Here is a 19,775-nt window from a genome sequence, read left to right on the forward strand (position 1 = left end):
ACAACAATCCCTCGTCTTGAACTTACCGCCTCTGTGTTAGCCGTTAAAGTTGACAAGATGCTGAGGAACGAATTGCCACTTGAGTTGGAGGAGTCCTGCTTCTGGACTGACAGTCAGACAGTGCTGAAGTACATTCATAATGACACCAAGCGGTTCCACACCTTTGTGGCAAACAGAGTGGCTGCTATAAGGGATGCAACAAAGGTCGTTCAGTGGAGGTACGTCAGGTCAAAGAATAATCCGGCTGATGAGGCCTCCAGAGGTTTGACTGCTGATAACTTCATAGCATGCAAAAGGTGGATTTCAGGCCCAGACTTTCTGCGAAAGCCAGAGACGGACTGGCCAAGACCTTTTGAACCACGGCCTATTTCTGCAGGTGATCCAGAGATTAAAAGAGAGCTGATAGTGAATGCTGTCATCACAGAAATCGAAGGTGCAACTATCAAGCTCATGAAGTACTTTTCTGGGTGGACTAAACTCAGGACTTCAGTCGCTTGGTTCCTTAAGCTCAAAGGCATTCTTCTGGAGTTGAGGAAAAAGAGGAATGAAGTTGTTACTTCTTTATCTGTCAATGGAACTTCCACACAGCCAGAAATGGTAGAAGAAGCGATGAGAAAGGTTCGAGCTGCAGTTGGAGGTCAGTCGCTGTCCGTAAGTGACTTGTACAGAGCAGAATCTACTATCATCCGTTTCAGTCAGCAGGAATCCTTTGGTGAAGAAATTACTTCATTGGAAGGTGGAGCATCTGGTGTAAGGAAAACCAGTACCATCTGTAAATTGGATCCTGTGTTAAAGGATGGTCTACTGCGAGTAGGTGGAAGACTCAGTCGGGCAGCTTTACCGGAAGAGTCGAAACATCCTGCAATACTCTCCAAAGGTACACATATTTCACACCTCATTCTGCAGTACATTCACAGACAACTTGGACATGCGGGTAGAAACCACATGCTCTCAACATTGCGACGGAAATACTGGATCACCAATGCTAACTCTGCCTGTCGGAAGGTGATATCTGACTGTGTAGTCTGTCGACGGTATCGAGGACAGCCAAGTGAGCAGAAAATGGCTGACATGCCAATGGAAAGAATTACTCCAGACCTACCTCCTTTCACCAATGTTGGAGTGGACTACTTCGGGCCTATTGAGGTCAAGAGAGGGCGTGCTATGGTCAAGAGGTACGGGGTGATTTTCACCTGCATGGCTAGCAGGGCCATACATTTGGAGATTGCTTACACTCTGACTACAGACTCCTGTATTAATGCCATAAGGAGGTTCATGTGTCGCAGAGGCCAAGTGCAGCATTTGCGTTCGGATAACGGCACAAATTTCGTTGGAGCAGAGCGAGAGTTAAGAGAGGCCGTCACTGCTTTAGATCACAGCAAGATTCAAAGTGCGCTCCTGAAAAGGGGTATTAATTGGACCTTTAACACCCCCGCCGCGTCCCATCATGGCGGTGTCTGGGAGCGGCTCATCAGAATGGTTAGGAAGGTATTGTTTTCTGTTTTACGACAACAATCACTGGATGATGAAAGCCTTCACACTATCTTGTGCGAAGTTGAGGCTATTCTAAACGACCGCCCCATAACCAAAGTTTCTGATGATGTCAATGATTTAGAGGCTCTCACTCCAAATCATATCCTGTTGCTCAAAGGGAAACCCCTTCTCTCACCCGGACTCTTTCAAGAGAACGATCTTTATATCAGGAGACGATGGAGACAGGTTCAGTATCTGTCTGACCTGTTTTGGAAGAGGTGGACAAGGGAGTACTTGCCGCTACTGCAGGAACGACAAAAGTGGACGAAGCCTCACAGGAGTTACATGACAGGGGACATTGTTGTTGTCATGGACCAAAATGCTCCTCGTGGATCATGGATCATGGGAAAGGTGACAAGGACCTTCCCGGACAAGAAAGGATTTGTACGTTCAGTACAGTTGAAGACAAGGACAGGGCAGTTGGAGCGGCCCATATCCAAGCTCTTCCTGCTTCAAGAAGCACTGTAATAATGGACATGACTTAATATTGAACTATGGCTCCCTTTTGATAATTGCTTCATATTCGCAATTAGGGGCCGGGGTGAAGGAGCCATTTCTGCCTGTCTGTGCCTTTAACCCGTTTGATGGGCGGGTTCACCATGGGGGGTGTGTGTCACACAGGATTGACATAATGACACAGGTGCAACAAGCCAGGTTGAATGGTTTGGAAGGTATGGGCACAAGAGATCACACGGTTTTTACCGTATCACTGTATTTTGCATAACAAAACTGCTGTATTACAGAACCTGTACAATAAATGGGAACCTCACCCTATACAGCAGTCAATGCCTGGACAATATAATATATACGCGTCGAAAACAGTCTCTGTATGCATGTGCCCAGCCGAGAGGCAATGTAAAGTTTGAGCTTGCCTCTACAAGCGGTTTTCTATGCACTACATGCCTACTCAAATCGCTTACAATGGTCCATTCATTCATTCATTCATTCATACATACAGTATACTGAGTTATATATTTTAAAATAATATATATATATTATATTTTCCGAGTACTTATTTTGAAAGAATCCGAGTTGCAGCAAAAATATTTATAAACAATTATGTAAATATCTTCAGACAGACATATTAGAATGCACGATATATTACTTATTTCGTACTTATTACATTAGTCTCATAATTCAACCCGTCCACTGTAATAAAAAAATATGTAAAGCCATGAAAAAAAGTAATACAAAATTATTACAAAAAGAAAAGAAAAAAACACTTATTGTACTGTAAAACCTCACAAATTAACAAGTCTAAAATTAATACAACACATTCATGATTAAGAAAGCATCCCCCCCAATGTACTGAAAATTGTAGTCATGGGATTCCTGAGAAGGCGGTTACCCTGTCGGTTACCCTGAATTAATACCATGATGGTAGTACCGTATGTTAAACTTCTGCGCTATGAGAGAGGAGCGTGGTGGTACCATGCACTGTCTTAAGGCGAGGAGTGACCTCGCTGCTACAGGAGGTGAAAGACAGCAAAAACATGGTGCAAAAACATTAAAGATGGAGTGCCGTGATTTAAAATAAAAAGAAATCCTCCCAGTTTTTCATGTTTTTGAGGTGACGGTACTTCATTACACATTGTGTGGTTGTCATGTGCAATGATGTCTTCCCTTTGCAATTAGGGTTTCTTCCTGGAGGCCGAAACCTTGACAGTCAAACGTGCCAATGAACGAACAAAAAAAAAACAGTGATATCACACCATCATCCCCTCCCCCTTTATTTAATTTAACAGCTGTGGGTGCGGCTTCAGTTCAGGTGGATCACTCACCACTCACCAGGCAAAGCAGGCATACTTAATGAACTGGTGGGCGTGTCCACATAAAAACAACATTTTAACAAATACTTTTAGAAAAAAAATCTTCCTCCTTATATAATAATAATACCAGCTGATCATGTTTTAGGGTGGGGGAAAAAGCAGGCACTCCATCTTTGAGGAAAGTTCTACTTTTTCGCGGATGTTTGTAGAGAGCCAAGGTGGCAACCAACCAGAAGCTCGCTGTGGTATGAACTAGGCATACGTACTGTACATACTGTACACACAAAGGTGCTGTGGGTGTTTCACATGGTTTTGTGCCGAATAGGGCGTTATGTCACTGGATCAGTCTCTTGAACGGGAGGACAAGAAGAACTGTACAGATCTTCTACAGATCTGTACAGATCTAATGACGGGGACTCGTCTCTCTCTTCAGCCGAGGCTTCCAGAACCTGCAACGGACATTTGGTGCACAATAATAATAAGCGGAAATGCTTCTTCATGCATACACATAATATAAATATTCAAAAGCATCTCTTCACATATTAGAAAAAAAAAATATATATATATATATATATAAACATTGCTTAAGATTAAAAAAATATATATATATACAGTACATATATAAATAAATAATATAAATATGTACTGTATATATATATATATATTTTTTTTATGTGTGACCCATTTAATCATGTAATAAACAAATAAGCTTTGATGAAAATCTGATTTTAGCATATGATTGGCTGGTTATCAGGTTCACTGAATTCATTGTTATGTATGCATTATAAAATATTTATATTATATACACACACAAACAGAATGAAAGTGACATGTCACACTGGTTAATAACAGAGAATCAGACCTATACTGTAATTCACTTTGGTTGAGAATGGCAATATGTTGAATGTGGCGGCAACTCAAAATGAAAGCCATGCCTCACTACAAATGTGGGTACTGAGTACATTTACATGCACGCTGATGTCAACCTGATTAAGGCAAGTCATAGTCAGCTGATTTACTGATAACCCTTTGTCAATTGATTTCATCATGCAGGCTAAGTTATGAACAGGCCTATTACTTTAAACTTTAAAGTTTAAAGGCTAATCAAATCAACGCTTAACCCATTTTGGGCGGGAACCCCTTTTGGCGTTTTAAACATGGTTATAATTTAGCTATTGAAAAATAGCAGATCTACAAGCTACGAGCTTGTAATGTAGGTCTGCTATTTTTGAAAAATCGTGAAAATAGGATAAAAAGAGGATTTAGAAGATTTTTTTTTAATTTTGAGGTCAGGCCTTTGAGGTCAGGCCTTGGGCTAAATAGCCACTTGCCCAAAATGTGCTGACGTACCTCATCACATTTGTGATGACGGCTATGGCCGTTTTTTGGCCGTCCACATCGGATGCCGGACTATAGAGATAGGGTGAGAAGTTCAGTCACCTGCGAGAGACACGGAGTAGAGCCGCTGATCCTTCTCTTGAAAAGGAGCCAGCTTGGTTCAGGCATCTATAGTGCGGATGCCTCCGGAGGGGGTGACATCTCCACACTGGCCTGGGAACGCCTCGGGAGGAAGTGGCTAACGATGCTCAGGAAAGGGAAGTCTGGAGGATGGATGGATTATTGTTCATCAATCAATATTACTGTTAATATGACCATGGCTTTATTTAAAGTTTTCTTCGAATAAGCTTTTGAATATAGAAAAAATACATATAAAGAATCGCAGTAATTAGAGAACAGCACACGATTTTTGATTTATCTCTGAACTGATTGAAACAATTGTCTGACCAATGCATAATTTAATTATGTGTCACGTGTGTAGGAAGTATTGCAGACCTACGTGTTCCTGGCGTTCGTGGGCGTGTGCTCGCTGTGTGCGATCTACATATACATCGTCCTCCCGGAGACCAAGAACAAGACCTTCAGGGAAGTCAGCCGCAGCTTCGCCGCCAGAAACAAAGTGTCCATCCCAGAAATCCAGAAGGACTACATCCCGATCTATAGGCATGACATCTAACGGTTTAATAGGACCAGAGGTTCTCAACCCAACACACTGGTGGGCCATGAGGAAATTGAAAATGAGCCCACAAATACATGGCAAAACACTAAGTCTAAGATATGATATAAGATTAATATTTTAAAAAAGAATGAAAATACTGAAAAATGTGTTTTCTTGGCGATACCAATAATTAGGAACTATACTATGTTACAGTATACTATGTTAGTTCCATTGATCCAAGTCGGAACACCATCAATCTTTGTTATTATTATTTAAATACTGGAGTTGAGAAATAATAAGTGGTGGCATTAACAGCTTCTCTTAATAAACGGAACACCATCAATTTGAACATGAAAATAAACAGGCTCTGAAAATGCAGTGAGGCCCCGGCCCACCCACCTGACAAATCCTTTCCCTCCATCCACTACCATTGAAATAACGTGTTTTTCAGTTGCTTCGTATTTATATTCTGTGCATACGATTCTCATTTTAAACTTGGCGTCAGTAAAAAGGAACATCACAGGTGCAGCATGGTGACTGGGCATATCATGTTTGTTTTTAGTCTTTTCCTCAAAAATGATGTTTTAGCAAATTCAACATAAACATGGCGGAACCAAGGCAAGGCAGAAAGAGCCTGCTGTAGCCTGAAAGAGCCGGCATAATCTATTGGTAAAAGGGTAGCAGTCACGTTTTGCATGGTATATTCTACGCATGAATCTGTATGTTTTCAGCTAGAATTAAACATTAAATGTGCTTTGAAAATCTACAACCTACACTGTGTTCTATTCTATTAGACTTACAATAATGGATTGCATTTTTATAGCGCTTTTCTATGCACTACATGCCTACTCAAATCGCTTACAATGGTCCATTCATTCATTCATACATACAGTATACTGAGTTATATATTTTAAAATAATATATATATTATATTTTCCGAGTACTTATTTTGAAAGAATCCGAGTTGCAGCAAAAATATTTATAAACAATTATGTAAATATCTTCAGACAGACACATTATTAGAATGTACGATATAACATTACTTATTACATTAGTCTCATAATTCAACCCGTCCACTGTAATAAAAAAATATGTAAAGCCATGAAAAAAAGTAATACAAAATTATTAAAAAAAACCCCAAAAAAAACACTTATTGTACTGTAAAACCTCACAAATTAACAAGTCTAAAATTAATACAACACATTCATGATTAAGAAAGCATCCCCCCAATGTACTGAAGATCGTAGTCATGGGATTCCTGAGAAGGCGGTTACCCTGTCGGTTACCCTGAATTAATACCATGATGGTAGTACCGTATGTTAAACTTCTGCGCTATGAGAGAGGAGCGTGGTGGTACCATGTACCATGTCTTAAGGCGAGGAGTGACCTCGCTGCTACAGGAGGTGAAAGACAGCAAAAACATGGTGCAAAAACATTAAAGATGGAGTGCCGTGATTTAAAATAAAAATAAATCCTCCCAGTTTTTCATGTTTTTGAGGTGACAGTACTTCATTACACATTGTGTGGTTGTCATGTGCAATGATGTCTTCCCTTTGCAATTAGGGTTTCTTCCTGGAGGCCGAAACCTTGACAGTCAAACGTGCCAATGAACAAAAAAACAAAAACAGTGATATCACACCATCATCCCCTCCCCCTTTATTTAATTTAACAGCTGTGGGTGCGGCTTCAGTTCAGGTGGATCACTCACCACTCACTCACCAGGCAAAGCAGGCATACTTAATGAACTGGTGGGCGTGTCCACATAAAAACAACATTTTAACAAATACTTTTAGAAAAAAATTCTTCCTCCTTATATAATAATAATACCAGCTGATCATGTTTTAGGGTGGGGGGAAAAAAGCAGGCACTCCATCTTTGAGGAAAGTTCTACTTCTTCGCGGATGTTTGTGGAGAGCCAAGGTGGCAACCAACCAGAAGCTTGCTGTGGTATGAACTAGGCATACGTACTGTACATACTGTACACACAAAGGTGCTGTGGGTGTTTCACATGGTTTTGTGCCGAATAGGGCGTTATGTCACTGGATCAGTCTCTTGAACGGGAGGACAAGAAGAACTGTACAGATCTTCTACAGATCTGTACAGATCTAATGACGGGGACTCGTCTCTCTCTTCAGCCGAGGCTTCCAGAACCTGCAACGGAAATTTGGTGCACAATAATATAAGCGGAAATGCTTCTTCATGCATACACATAATATAAATATTCAAAAGCATCTCTTCACATATTAGATTAAAAAAAAAATATATATATACAATATAAATAAATAATATAAATATGAATATTATGTACTGTATATATATATATATATATATTTTTTTTTTAAATGTGTGACCCATTTAATCATGTAATAAACAAATAAGCTTTGATGAAAATCTGATTTTAGCATATGATTGGCTGGTTATCAGGTTCACTGAATTCATTGTTATGTATGCATTATAAAGTATTTATATTATATACACACAAACAGAATGAAAGTGACATGTCACACTGGTTAATAACAGAGAATCAGACCTATACTGTAATTCACTTTGGTTGAGAATGGCAATATGTTGAATGTGGTGGCAACTCAAAATGAAAGCCATGCCTCACTACGAATGTGGGTACTGAGTACATTTACATGCACGCTGATGTCAACCTGATTAAGGCAAGTCATAGTCAGATGATTTACTGATAACCATTTTTGTCAATTGATTTCATCATGCAGGCTAAGTTATGAACAGGCCTATTACTTTAAAGTTTAAAGGCTAATCAAATCAATGCTTAACCCATTTTGGGCGGGAACCCCTTTTGGCGTTTTAAACATGGTTATAATTTAGCTATTGAAAAACAGCAGATCTACAAGCTACGAGCTTGTAATGTAGGTCTGCTATTTTTGAAAAATCGTGAAAATATTTATTTCAGAAAACTGGAGGATTTAGAAGATTTTTTTTTAATTTTTGAGGTCAGGCCTAAATGGGTTAAAGTTATATTTTTGGTTAAAATAAAAAAAATCAAGATTTAAGCTATATATTCAGAGAGTGATCATTGCTATAGTGTTTGTTCAGTAGCACGTCTCCTTGTTTCTCCAGCTCTTTACTAAGCAGAGCATACATTTTCAGGCAGGTTACAAATCTCATCCAATCAGGAGAGAGAACCCAGCAAAGATAATTTATTAGCTTGAATTCCATGTTCCAATTTCATCGGTCAATAACATCTTTCATCACTTCCAATCTCACTTGTTTATCCTGTACGAGTTCCCTCACCTAATTGGATGAAATTGATATCCTGACCTGATAAAGTATTTTCTGTTATTAAAGAGCTGGAGATACAGGCCATATAGCAATGATTCTATGCAAATATAGAGCTATTTGAAACTATTGTAACAAAGAAATATCACTTACTGCAACTTGATCAAATTTATAATATTGTGTACATGTAAACATACCCACATTTTCTCCATGCATATCAAGGGCACATGCATTAGGATCACACATGATGAACAGCCATCATTAAAAAGCCAAAGCTACATTTGGAGATGTTAAAAATGGATTAGAAAAAAATTACAATATATTTTATTTACCAATTTACGCAGCATCTGAATCATCGTCCCATTAACACACCTACAGTGCTTAAGCAATAAGCATTCAAGCAAACAAAAGGATAATCTTCAATGATCATCATCACAGTTCAAGAATCAATCAGTCAGAATTAGTGGGTATGAAATCAATTGGTCATTAGTATGCCACTATTAAGGTTTTGTCAAGCACCACTGTGCTTTGCGTCAAGTTGGTTAGATGTATTCTCACACCAAGAATGTAAATAATGATACAGATTCAGTTAATTTGTTCTTAATGGGACTGAGAGATTCATGCTGTTGAAAATTCATTCGTTAATCATACCGGTGTATAATTATAAGAAATAATCAATAATTGATAATTTGATAAAAATAATCGGTTTATCATTATAGGCCAAAAAAAACAAAACCCTTTCTAAATTATGAAGAGCCGAACAAGCTCAGCTTGTGAGCTTGTAGATCGACAATCAACTTGCAGAGAGGTAATCAATAATAGCGAAATTTGTCATCAGTTTTTGTCAAAGTTTTGTTGGTAAAAAGCAAGGCTTTTGCACACCTACAGGCGACAAGGTGCGTAGGAGAGCGTAAGGTGCAAAACACCCGCTAACTGTCTCCAAATGCATTTGAAGACAGTGTGCGGGTGCTTGTTCTTTTTAAAAGTTGTTGGTGTATTGTTGGTGCAGAAATTACAAAGAAAGTCCCTCGAGATTTTTTTTTTTTCATTTATGACAAGTTCAAATATCTACAAGAACTATCAGCTGGACTCGGAGTAGCAGATAATGTTTAATTACCGTATTAGTATTATATTTGACTAATAATAATAATGATGATAATATAATAGTTAATTATTCCAAAATGTATCAACTATCAAGGTTGGCAATAATGTCAAATATACCATGGCAGTCCGTGAGCTAAACATGGCAGACGACCGGTATGGTCCTTTAAGAGAGGTGAGTTACTGACACAATAGTTTTGGGGTATGCATGTTTTGATCAGTTGACTTTTTAAATCTTACCTGAGCATCATTTCCTTGTGAGGGCGGACTTCCTATAGTTGGCCGCTCATCCTGTTGGCTGGTTGGCTGAGGCTTTGTCTTCCCAACTGTCTTCCAGTTAGTAATCTTAATTTGAGATGATTTGGAAATTGAAACCACTGGATTATCTTTAGCAGGTGAGGACTTAACTTTAGTGTCATCTCCCGGTTTATCATTATAGGCCAAAACCCTTTCTAAATTATGAAGAGCCGAACAAGCTCAGCTTGTGAGCTTGTAGATCGACAATCAACTTGCAGAGAGGTAATCAATAATAGCGAAATTTGTCATCAGTTTTTGTCAAAGTTTTGTTGGTAAAAAGCAAGGCTTTTGCACACCTACAGGCGACAAGGTGCGTAGGAGAGGGTAAGGTGCCCGGCAATGAAAAACACCCGCTAACTGTCTCCAAATGCATTTGAAGACAGTGTGCGGGTGCTTGTTCTTTTTAAAGGTTTTGTTGGTGAATTGTTGGTGCAGAAATTACAAAGAAAGTCCCTCGAGAAAACAAATTTTCATTTATGTTTTGATCAGTTGACTTTTTAAATCTTACCTGAGCATCATTTCCTTGTGAGGGCGGACTTCCTATAGTTGGCCGCTCATCCTGTTTGCTGGTTGGCTGAGGCTTTGTCTTCCCAACTGTCTTCCAGTTAGTAATCTTAATTGGAGATGATTTGGAAATTGAAACCACTGGATTATCTTTAGCAGGTGAGGACTTAACTTTAGTGTCATCTCCTGGCACCTCCTCATCCGTTTCCTCCAGATCAGAGTCTTCCTCTATTTGAGAGTCAGTGAGTGGAGAACCTCTCTCGGAGTGCTCTGCATCTGAAGAGCTCTCCATCCGCCTCGCATCCATCTCGTCCTCGCGGAAGGGCCGGTCGGCCCTGCGCAGAGTCTCCACCTCCCTGGCAGGCTCCTCCCTCCCCCTATTGTGCCTTCTCTGGCGAACAGTGTCCCTGCCCGGTCTGCTCTGGTTGGTGACGGGTCTTGGGCTGCGTGGAGCAACGTCCTCGACTGCTGCTAGCCTCTCGGGTTGTCCATCCCTCAGTTGGCGGGGCGGGTTCTGTCCCAAAGGCGGGTCCCTTCGGCGTCGGCGCAGTGGTGCAGTGAGACCGTACTGGAAGGCTCCCTGGACACCGGCATACAGAAGCACCTACAGAGCAGAACTATAGTCAACTCACCCACAACTATCTTTGTTAAACAGTCAATAGTAGCACTTGTCTCGTACGTGTGCCATATCATATACAATACATATATTACAGGCTTTTAACCTCACAGACGCAAATTTAACAAGGTACATACTACATACCAAGTAAAAGTAAAATTATATCTGCACACTGCTTCTCAGCTCCAATTATGAATTGCTGTTCTAAACATCTTACTCCATTTTATTCTGTTGATTGTTGTTTGTCCAGCACCTGAATGAGAGATTGGATGTTCATTCATTCACCATCTCCTTTGTTATATGTACATACCAAAACACACAAATGCAAGCACACACACACACACACACACACGCACGCACGCACAAGTCTGCACTGTGCTCCGATGTTCCATTCACTCTCTTCTCTTTCTCTGATCAGTTACGCGTCGGCACTCCAAAATACATGAAAAATAATCAACAGGTTTTGACGCGTCCACATTGCAAATGAAATAAGGTAAAAAAGAACGCTTAATGCACCTTTAACGGCTTGATTCACTGTTGCCTTTTGTGTGTGTATGTATCTTTGGTTGTCCATTTAAATGGTGTTGCATGAAGGTTGGTGTCTCTGTGTCCTCATTAAACCTTATGCATTGGCAGCTATGAGTGTGCGGCTATACATTTTTTTCATTCAGCATGAAGGTTCCTTACCACGATGGCGATTACAATAGTGAGGAAGACGGGAATCTGCAGGGTCACAGGTAGGTCTTTGAGGAGCGCTATGAGGAACTCACTGATCCCCTGGCCAATGTGTTTCAGAGGCTCTGTGATGAAGGTGGTGAAGGTGACCGCGATGGCCTAAACAGACACAAACATTCATAAAGCAACCGCCCCCACAACATGGTTACCCAATACCGCCCCCAGCTGGCAAAGTCAGGTTATGAGTTTTGGGGAGTGAGCCAGCATTTTTACAGTATTAAATAACCTTAAAGTTTATAGCAATCCCCCACATGGATACATGTACAAAAAGAATGCACCCATAAACAACCAAACAGTTTAAATTAGGAAGAGGCCCAACACAATAATATTCAGTTTCAGTATATTAATTACCCAATGTAAAACAGTAGCTACTGTACCTTGGTTGGTGGTACCAACAGGATTGGGTTGACCATAAGCACCTCATAGTATTTCTTACAAGGGTCATCTTGAAGAGTCCACGTACTTCTGAACCACTCTGCAGTCAAACAATTATGGATAATAAATACCAAGCAAATGTGTATGACTGTGGTTGAATATGTTGAATAATTTAAAAGCTGCAATCCATAGGTTTTGTGTCCTCTCCCAACAACAGAGAGGTAACTGCAACGTGTGGGAGACAGGCAGGGCTACTTGTCATGGTAGCTGGCGCTGCATACTCCAGCCGTAGAGCCAGCATTTGTCCTATAACTATACAGGACAAATGACTACAAAATAACGTCATTCAGAACTTCGGCAGGGTAGCGCTCCTAGATGTTCTGACTAGCCGTGCTTTAGTCACTGCAGGCTGTGCTCCTACAGGCTGGGGTGGCACCTGTCAGAGTGTTGTGTGGGAGGAGTGTCCTCCCGGTGGAGACTCCTCACCGGCAGATAACCCATTACCATTAACCCATTCTGGACTGAGGTTGATTTAAAAAAAAAGGCTTAAGTTCTAAATCCTAAAAGAATTCTGAAAAACCCATGTTTCTATGTCAGTGGTGCTCAACCTTTTTCATATGAAGGACCCCCAGAATTATCTCTATTGGGCCACGGACCCCCATCTCAAAATATGTAGTTCCAGGGACCCCCCAGAAGCCAATATTTTAGTTAAAAATGTTCGCTCTGAAATATATATTCAAAGATTTGAGATTTGTGGGAAGTAATATTTGGCATAACTAAATTGGGGAGAAAAGAAAGTACAAAAAAATTTAATCAGCATACCCTTCAGGCTGTCGCTCCAGTCAATCTTCTTCATCCCAGTGCATTTGTCATTGACACCATCCATTTTCACATGCTGCCTTTGGTGCTCAGCAAAAGCAATCTGACAGTAAGACAGTAGTATTAGCATTAGAACGGGTATGGCAATAGAAACTAGCATTTGCTTCCTAACACGGGCCCAACTACCATATTGTTGTTGTCTGGCAAAAACTCCATATTTAAACGTATTTTATTGCTTAGTTTGTACTTTGTTGTATAAGAGTGTCATGTAAAAGTAGCTGATCTACAAGCTCACAACAAGTTGTTGCCATTTTTGAAAGATCTTGAAAGTGAAATTGAACGTTGTTGGATTGACCAAGTGGTCGCGACCAGAAGACTCTGACCAGCCCTACTTACAGACTGGCACAGAGAGCTATCTTTTATACTCCCAACCCTCAGAAAGTGAAATTGGAAGTGGTTAAGTACTGTATGTCTGTTCTTGGGTTTATACATAATAATTATTGAACCAATGAAAAGTGTAACAAGTGCTTGTGATTAAATAATAACCGTCTACATGCATTGGAACACAGGTTCTTTTTTCCAGTATCTGTAAAGTAACGGTTTTGGACATTCAAGTACAGTCAGTGATGATACTTCATAATGTACTTAAAGCTTCAATCTATAAGTTGTATGCACCACGTTCTAGTAAGAAGACTTCTTCTTAGACATGAATTATAGCCTTATACAGTAGGTCTTATAGACCTTGTATGTACTACGCTCTAGTAAGAACACTTCTTATTAGACATGAATTATAGCCTTATACAGTAGGTCTTACAGACCTCGATTAAAGTATGTTTACCTTGTAGAGGTAGAACCAGTTCCAGATGATGCTGATGAAGAAGGAGAGAGCAAGAACTCTCTTGAACTGGACAAACCTGGAGACTGCCGACCACCACTGAGTGCTAATGATGACCACTATGACCATCACAACCAAGGACACCTGGGGAAGGGTAGGATTGGACTTTATTAAACGCATTAAGTGAGGCCGATAAAAATAAAGTCAGGGACCCCCATATCAGAATATTTTGTTCCAGGGAACCCCAGAAGCAAAGATTTCAGTAAAAAAAAATTGCCTTAAAAATACACATACATTTGCACAACTTTCACGATTTTTCTAAAATACTTACTGCTATTTTTTAATAGCCAACCCTAAAATCTAAAATGAGTCCGACACACATGCTTTCCCCTGTTTTCATGGGTTAAATTCCAAAAACTAAAGCTAAAATTACAAACATACACAAAAACATGATTCAGACATTAAGACATGACAAGGCAAGGTTACCTTTAAAACGGTATCGATTTCCACACCAAAAGTGTCCTCAAAGTGCCACTTCCAGGCTTCGTAGTCATGGGGTTTGAGATCAACCAATATTTGGCTGACAGCATCATCCAGCGCACCCGTTCTCCAGCTCTCCTCGCCCTCTAGAAGCTTCCGAATCTCTGCCACGGCCTGCGGGGACAGTCTCACTTTGGCATCATAGAAGATGTCCTGAGGGTCACTGGGCTGAGGGGAACAAGGTATAGATTGTTGCGCAAAAAGAGGTTGCACATCAACAATGGGTTTTCTCAGTGGAGTGCCAGACCCGAAATCCAATTGAAAATCAATGGAGGACAAAGTACTCTAATTTCCACAAACGGAACATGCTCTGATGAAGGCTTATAGCCGAAACGCATAAGCGTTTGTTTATTGTTGTGTGCCAATAAAAAAATGTGGAAATGTGTGAGTACTTTAATTGTCCTCCATTGATTTGAATTTTTGGATGTGGGACCTTTTGGGGATTTTTTTTATTCATACTTATATGTATAAGGGATATAAGCAAAGTTTTCCATGATACATGAAATAAAATTATTGACAGAAATCAAAACGCACCACACCAACTCTGTCTATTTCCTTCAGGAGCTTGGTGAGAAATCGTTTGAACACTGGCGTGCATGTGGGCTGTTCTTGAACAAATGCAATCCTCCTTCTCTGATCTTCGACCTGAAGGAGAGGAGATATTTTTGAGAATAGACTACATAGAACCAGCTTTTAATATGATTGCTATGGATACAACCTAGAATCCAGGATCATTCAACAATATACATGATACTAACTAAGTGAGAGCAGAGTTACGCTGCATTCACATGGAATCAGGCAAGCGGTAGACGGCCGCCAGTTCTGGCTGCCGTGCTGTCCTGTTCCGTTTACCGTCCTGCTACCGTCCACGTCCACTAAAATGAAGTCCGGTTTGCAGTCTACCGCTTGCCTGATTCCATGTGAATGCAGCATTAGAGGTCTCCTCAAGTGAGGAACATGTTGTGGCATTTCAAGATTATTATTACAGTTGCATTACTGTATCTCTATCATCAAAATAAATTAATACAATATGAAAGCCCAATGCTTTAGGTTCAGACTTAAAAGGAAGATCAGTTTGTAAAAGTCACTAACTTTTCTTTGCAACTCTGCCACATTCTGGTTACAAACTTTCAGCTCAACGTCATCGGAGTCCTGGATGTGTTCTCTTCTTTTCGTTGGCACACTCGGATAGTGCGTTGGCTGCAAAGCAAAATGATGTTTGTCAATTACCTAGCCTTATACCAGAACAGAACATGTTATCACAATTCTGCAGAGCGGGAGACTGCACTGGTACTGCTGGCATCACATTTATATGAATTTAGCCTAGTGGTTCCTAACTTTTCCTGGATCAAGGCCCCTCCATCTGACCAGTTGACTTGGCCAGATGGCTGGGCCGCATGCATTTTCAGAGCATTTCAATCCATCAATTGATTGTGTTGCAGCTCGATGGAACATAGTATACTACTTTAATTTCTTATATATCAGTATTACAATGAAGTCAGATCAGGTCATGATCAACATGGAATTAATTCTGTACTGGCCATATAAGGAGCATGTCTTGAGTGTACAGGGTTTCGATGAGGACAGATCAACATATCGAATGTCAGAACAGTATATGGAAATCTAAGGGTGGTAGCGGGGACATTCTCTTGAGTGTATAGGGTTTGATGAGGGCTCAACTATAGTTGTCGCCGGCTGCCGGGGCGTGGCTGCACTAATAACTTTGGGGCAGGCCCGTCTAGAGTTTGAAATTTGAATGGAGACATCGAAGAGGAAGGATGGATGGGGAAGGATCAACATATGGAATGTCAGAACAAGTTCTGACATATTGTAACGGTTAGCACCCTGAGCTGGAGTCGAACCCCGATCTCCAACTCAGTAGACCAGGCAAGCAACAAGCCACGCCAAGAGAGCCAGCTCCCTTGGAGAAGCAAGTTACGGCCGATTCTTTTTCAGGGTCGTTACACTCTTCTTTTCTCCCTCCAATATATAGGAGCTTTATTCCAACAATTATGAAAACTTAATACAGAAATACAACAGATGGGACACCAAAGAGTCTTTGGCTGGGGTTACATCATCTTCTTGAAGTTTTCTATGGCTTCGTTAACCTTTTCCAGTTCTACTTGGCTCGGTCGCACCTTCTCTGCAACCAGCTCCTGGACTTTGATGGGAACCTCCTTATAATCACCCGTGGCCATCTTCTCCGTCAGCATGTCCATTTGCTTCTCCAGGTCACCTTTCTTGGCGGTCAGTTTAGATAGCTCCTTCTCTGCATCCAGCTCCTGGACTTTGATGGGAACCTTCTTATAATCACCCTTGGCCATCTTCTCCGTCAGCATGTCCATTTGCTTCTCCAGGTCACCTTTCTTGGCGGTCAGTTTAGATACCTCCTTCTCCAGGTCACCTTTCTTGGCGGTCAGTTTAGATACCTCCTTCTCCACGTCATTGAGACCCTTGAGCATGAGGTTGTCGGTGCATCTGTCTGAGGCGATGGCCACGGCACAGCCCTCTGCGACAGCCTGCTCCCCGGGCAGGGGGATGACAGCCTGGGAGTACGACAGGGTCTGAATCTGCAGATTTAATACAGAAATACAACAGATGAGACACAAGAGTCTTTGGCTGGGGATGTTGTCACTCCCGGTTCCTTCTTCTCAGGCTTGGCATTTTTCTCCGCCTGCGGCTGATTCTTCTTTTCCTCCATCTCCTTCTGCTGGAACTTCTCCAGCTTCTCCCTCTTCTTCGCGGCCTTTTTAAGCTGGGCTTCAGTCTTTGGTGGATCATTGACAATAGCATCAGTGGACTCAGCAGCAGGAGAGGCGTTAGCAGCAGCAGTACTGCTCTTGGGTGTAACTGGCACCATCTTCTCACACAGACTAATCTTTCCCAAGACCTTGACAAACTGATGCTGGTTGATGCATGTCAGGAACCACCGGGTGACGTTACAGAGGACCTTTCTGACTGGAGCCTCCAAAGCATATTTGAACGGCAGGACTGCCATGGCTACGGCCATGTCAGCCAGGGTGATGACCTCTCCCACCAGGAAGGTTCTGGGTTCCAGGGCCTGGTCTAGAACCTTCAGGACACGCATCATCTCTGCCCGAGACGTCTGCTGGAGCTTTTTACCAATAATCCTCATTAGTGGAAACACCACAGCACAGGACACTGGTGTGAGTTCGTTGTCTGTAAAGCTGAGCCACTTCCACACCTGGAGATCTAAGGGATGACATTAGGGATCTCCATATATGGACTTAACTGCGACAGCAGGTTCACATTTACTATGACATCTGGGTCTCCACATCCACATGTCACGAGACCTGCCCGACACACTGACGGGAAATGAAAGACTCCATAGTATCTTTATTCTTCAGTCGCAATTTTTAATTAAATCTTAGTGTTTTTCAATTTATTTGGGGGTCCACTTGCAGTATCCTTACAGTCCACCAGTGGGTTCCCAGGGTGGGACTCCAAATCCCAGCCCACAGATTGAGAATCACTTGCTTACCCGAACCCAGCCAGCCCTTAGAAATCCAACCCAGAGTATAGTACTGAGAGGGCAGAGCCGCTCTGGGGCAGTGCAGTGGGCACCTCAATGTTAATATTGGATATTTGTCCTAAACAACATTTCCATAAAACAAAATATAGTATGCTTTGAGAAACTGTCTGGAATAGGTCTAGCCCTGGTCCAGTGCTTACTGAGAGACTCGCTGTAAGCACTGGACCAGGGATAGAATAGGTCAGCTCACCTCTGGTTGTTTCCTCATGGTTTTGGTGCTGGAATCGTAGTTAAGCATATCATATGGGTCGATCCAGTCGTCGTCCTGTTGTCCCATCGCAGCATGCAGTGACAACAAGCTGCATACCAGCACAATGAGCTGCATGCTGGCAGTGGTGGTGACACCGTTTGACATTTTGTTACAAGCTAACTAGCTAGCTATATGAACTTTGTAAACAACACCGGGCCAGCGTTGAGGTCCGGAACTGTGGCTCATAAATACATTATTCCACCAAAGTGCTGATGCGTGTTAAGTACATATATAAACTGAACTCCCTTTCTATGTGTTAAGTAGGTTCTTCTGAAATCAAAACAATGCTCACACGTCTCACGTTGGCTGCGTGTCACAGTAATGTCAGTCCTCCTCCGAATCGATCAAAGTCAAAGATATGTCTGTGTTGAGAAGGTAATGTAAAACTTGGAATGATAAATAGGCGTAGTCTTATCTTGTGGACAAAATGTAACAACGTTTCTGGGCCAAGCAACGAGTCTAACGAGCCTTTCCGTTTCGTTTTCATGCGACACGTACGGATATAATATTATGCCATAGCCATGTCGCGGAGCATCATGGTATTTGTAGTTTTTGAGGGGACATACCGGTAATGTTGTAGAGGCCATCATATCGATATGTGATCTTAGACATTCCTGGCGTCAATTAATTAACATGGCAATTAGTTTAAAGTAAGCCGATGTTACACATCAATCATGCCACAGGCACAAATTTAAGGATTTATTTTGATATAGTAGTTACAGTCACAGTGGGGCCAATTTATTGAACTGACTTGAGACAACTGGGCCTATTCATAGTTAGGCCGCGCACATATAGCCTTATAGGGTGGATTTGTGCCAGCAGTTTTTTCTTAATCATTGAAGGGTCTATTTTAAGATTCTGCCATATGAAATCCTATTCTAGCTGCACAAAATATTGTCCCAAAGGGACAATATTTACACATACCGGTAGGCCTACCCTTCCTAAATATGAAAATGAAGAGACAAGAGAAAACAACATAGGCCAAACTATTGCCATAAACAACCTACAAAGCAAAACTTTGTTGTGAAAATGACAAATGAATGTTTCCATACAATTAGGACCCAAGGAATAAAAATAAAAAAAGATTATGAAGACTCAAGGACATCTAGACTATTTTGGGGCAAAAACTGCACAAAATCTGAAAATGTTTGCATCATATTATCTATATTTCTCTATTTGCTAAATTCTTAGGTGGATTTTTATGTTCCAGTCGATACATTCAAAAAGCTGCTAAAACTCATCTGTATCATAAAGTGACTTTTTTGTTAAAACAGTTGGCATTGAATAACATATTAGCTAAATTAACCTTACAATATATATTTATACTTAACCATGACACTCATTTCTGATCTATTGTTTTTTGCATGAATATTTAACATCTTACAGCTGTCTATTTTTTGAGTGGTGCAACCACTCCAAGGAACAGCTTTGTCCGTGTTCACCTATGTGTCTGACGTTAATGAGCACGAGAATGAGTACCAGTTTTACCATTTAACAAAGAGAACATTATTTTAAACATATTCCCATGGACCACCCTTTATTATGCCACAGACTGGACCACTGGTTGAGAAACGTGTATGACCTAGTAATGACTGTCACACTTATA

The 19,775-nt window shown here is 41.0% G+C and overlaps 1 protein-coding gene across 7 annotated transcripts; it reads right to left on the reverse strand.

Annotated features, from left to right (window-relative positions):
- Positions 1–6,268: 6,268 nt before the first annotated feature.
- clcc1 (chloride channel CLIC-like 1) lies at positions 6,269–18,655 on the reverse strand. Of its 7 annotated transcripts, XM_080770032.1 has the most exons (13): positions 18,110–18,655; positions 16,475–16,936; positions 15,459–15,566; positions 14,901–15,011; positions 14,313–14,534; positions 13,830–13,970; positions 12,995–13,094; positions 12,175–12,272; positions 11,750–11,896; positions 10,451–11,050; positions 9,886–9,990; positions 8,877–8,916; positions 7,344–7,449 (listed from the first exon to the last, which is right to left on the reverse strand). In XM_080770032.1, the coding sequence occupies exons 1-12, from the start codon at positions 18,272–18,274 to the stop codon at positions 8,908–8,910; spliced, it is 2,268 nt and encodes a 755-aa protein (XP_080626158.1). In that variant the 5' UTR covers positions 18,275–18,655; the 3' UTR covers positions 7,344–7,449; positions 8,877–8,907. The 7 variants fall into 7 exon arrangements, with proteins under 7 accessions (XP_080626155.1, XP_080626156.1, XP_080626154.1 ...); XM_080770029.1 differs by lacking the exon at positions 8,877–8,916 and having other exon boundaries at positions 6,269–7,449; positions 16,505–16,936; XM_080770030.1 differs by lacking the exon at positions 9,886–9,990 and having other exon boundaries at positions 6,269–7,449; positions 8,877–8,924.
- Between the last annotated feature and the right edge of the window lie 1,120 nt (positions 18,656–19,775).

Source organism: Protomyctophum bolini, assembly GCF_963924005.1.
Source record: "Protomyctophum bolini genome assembly, chromosome: 8".
Lineage (NCBI taxonomy): Eukaryota > Metazoa > Chordata > Actinopteri > Myctophiformes > Myctophidae > Protomyctophum > Protomyctophum bolini.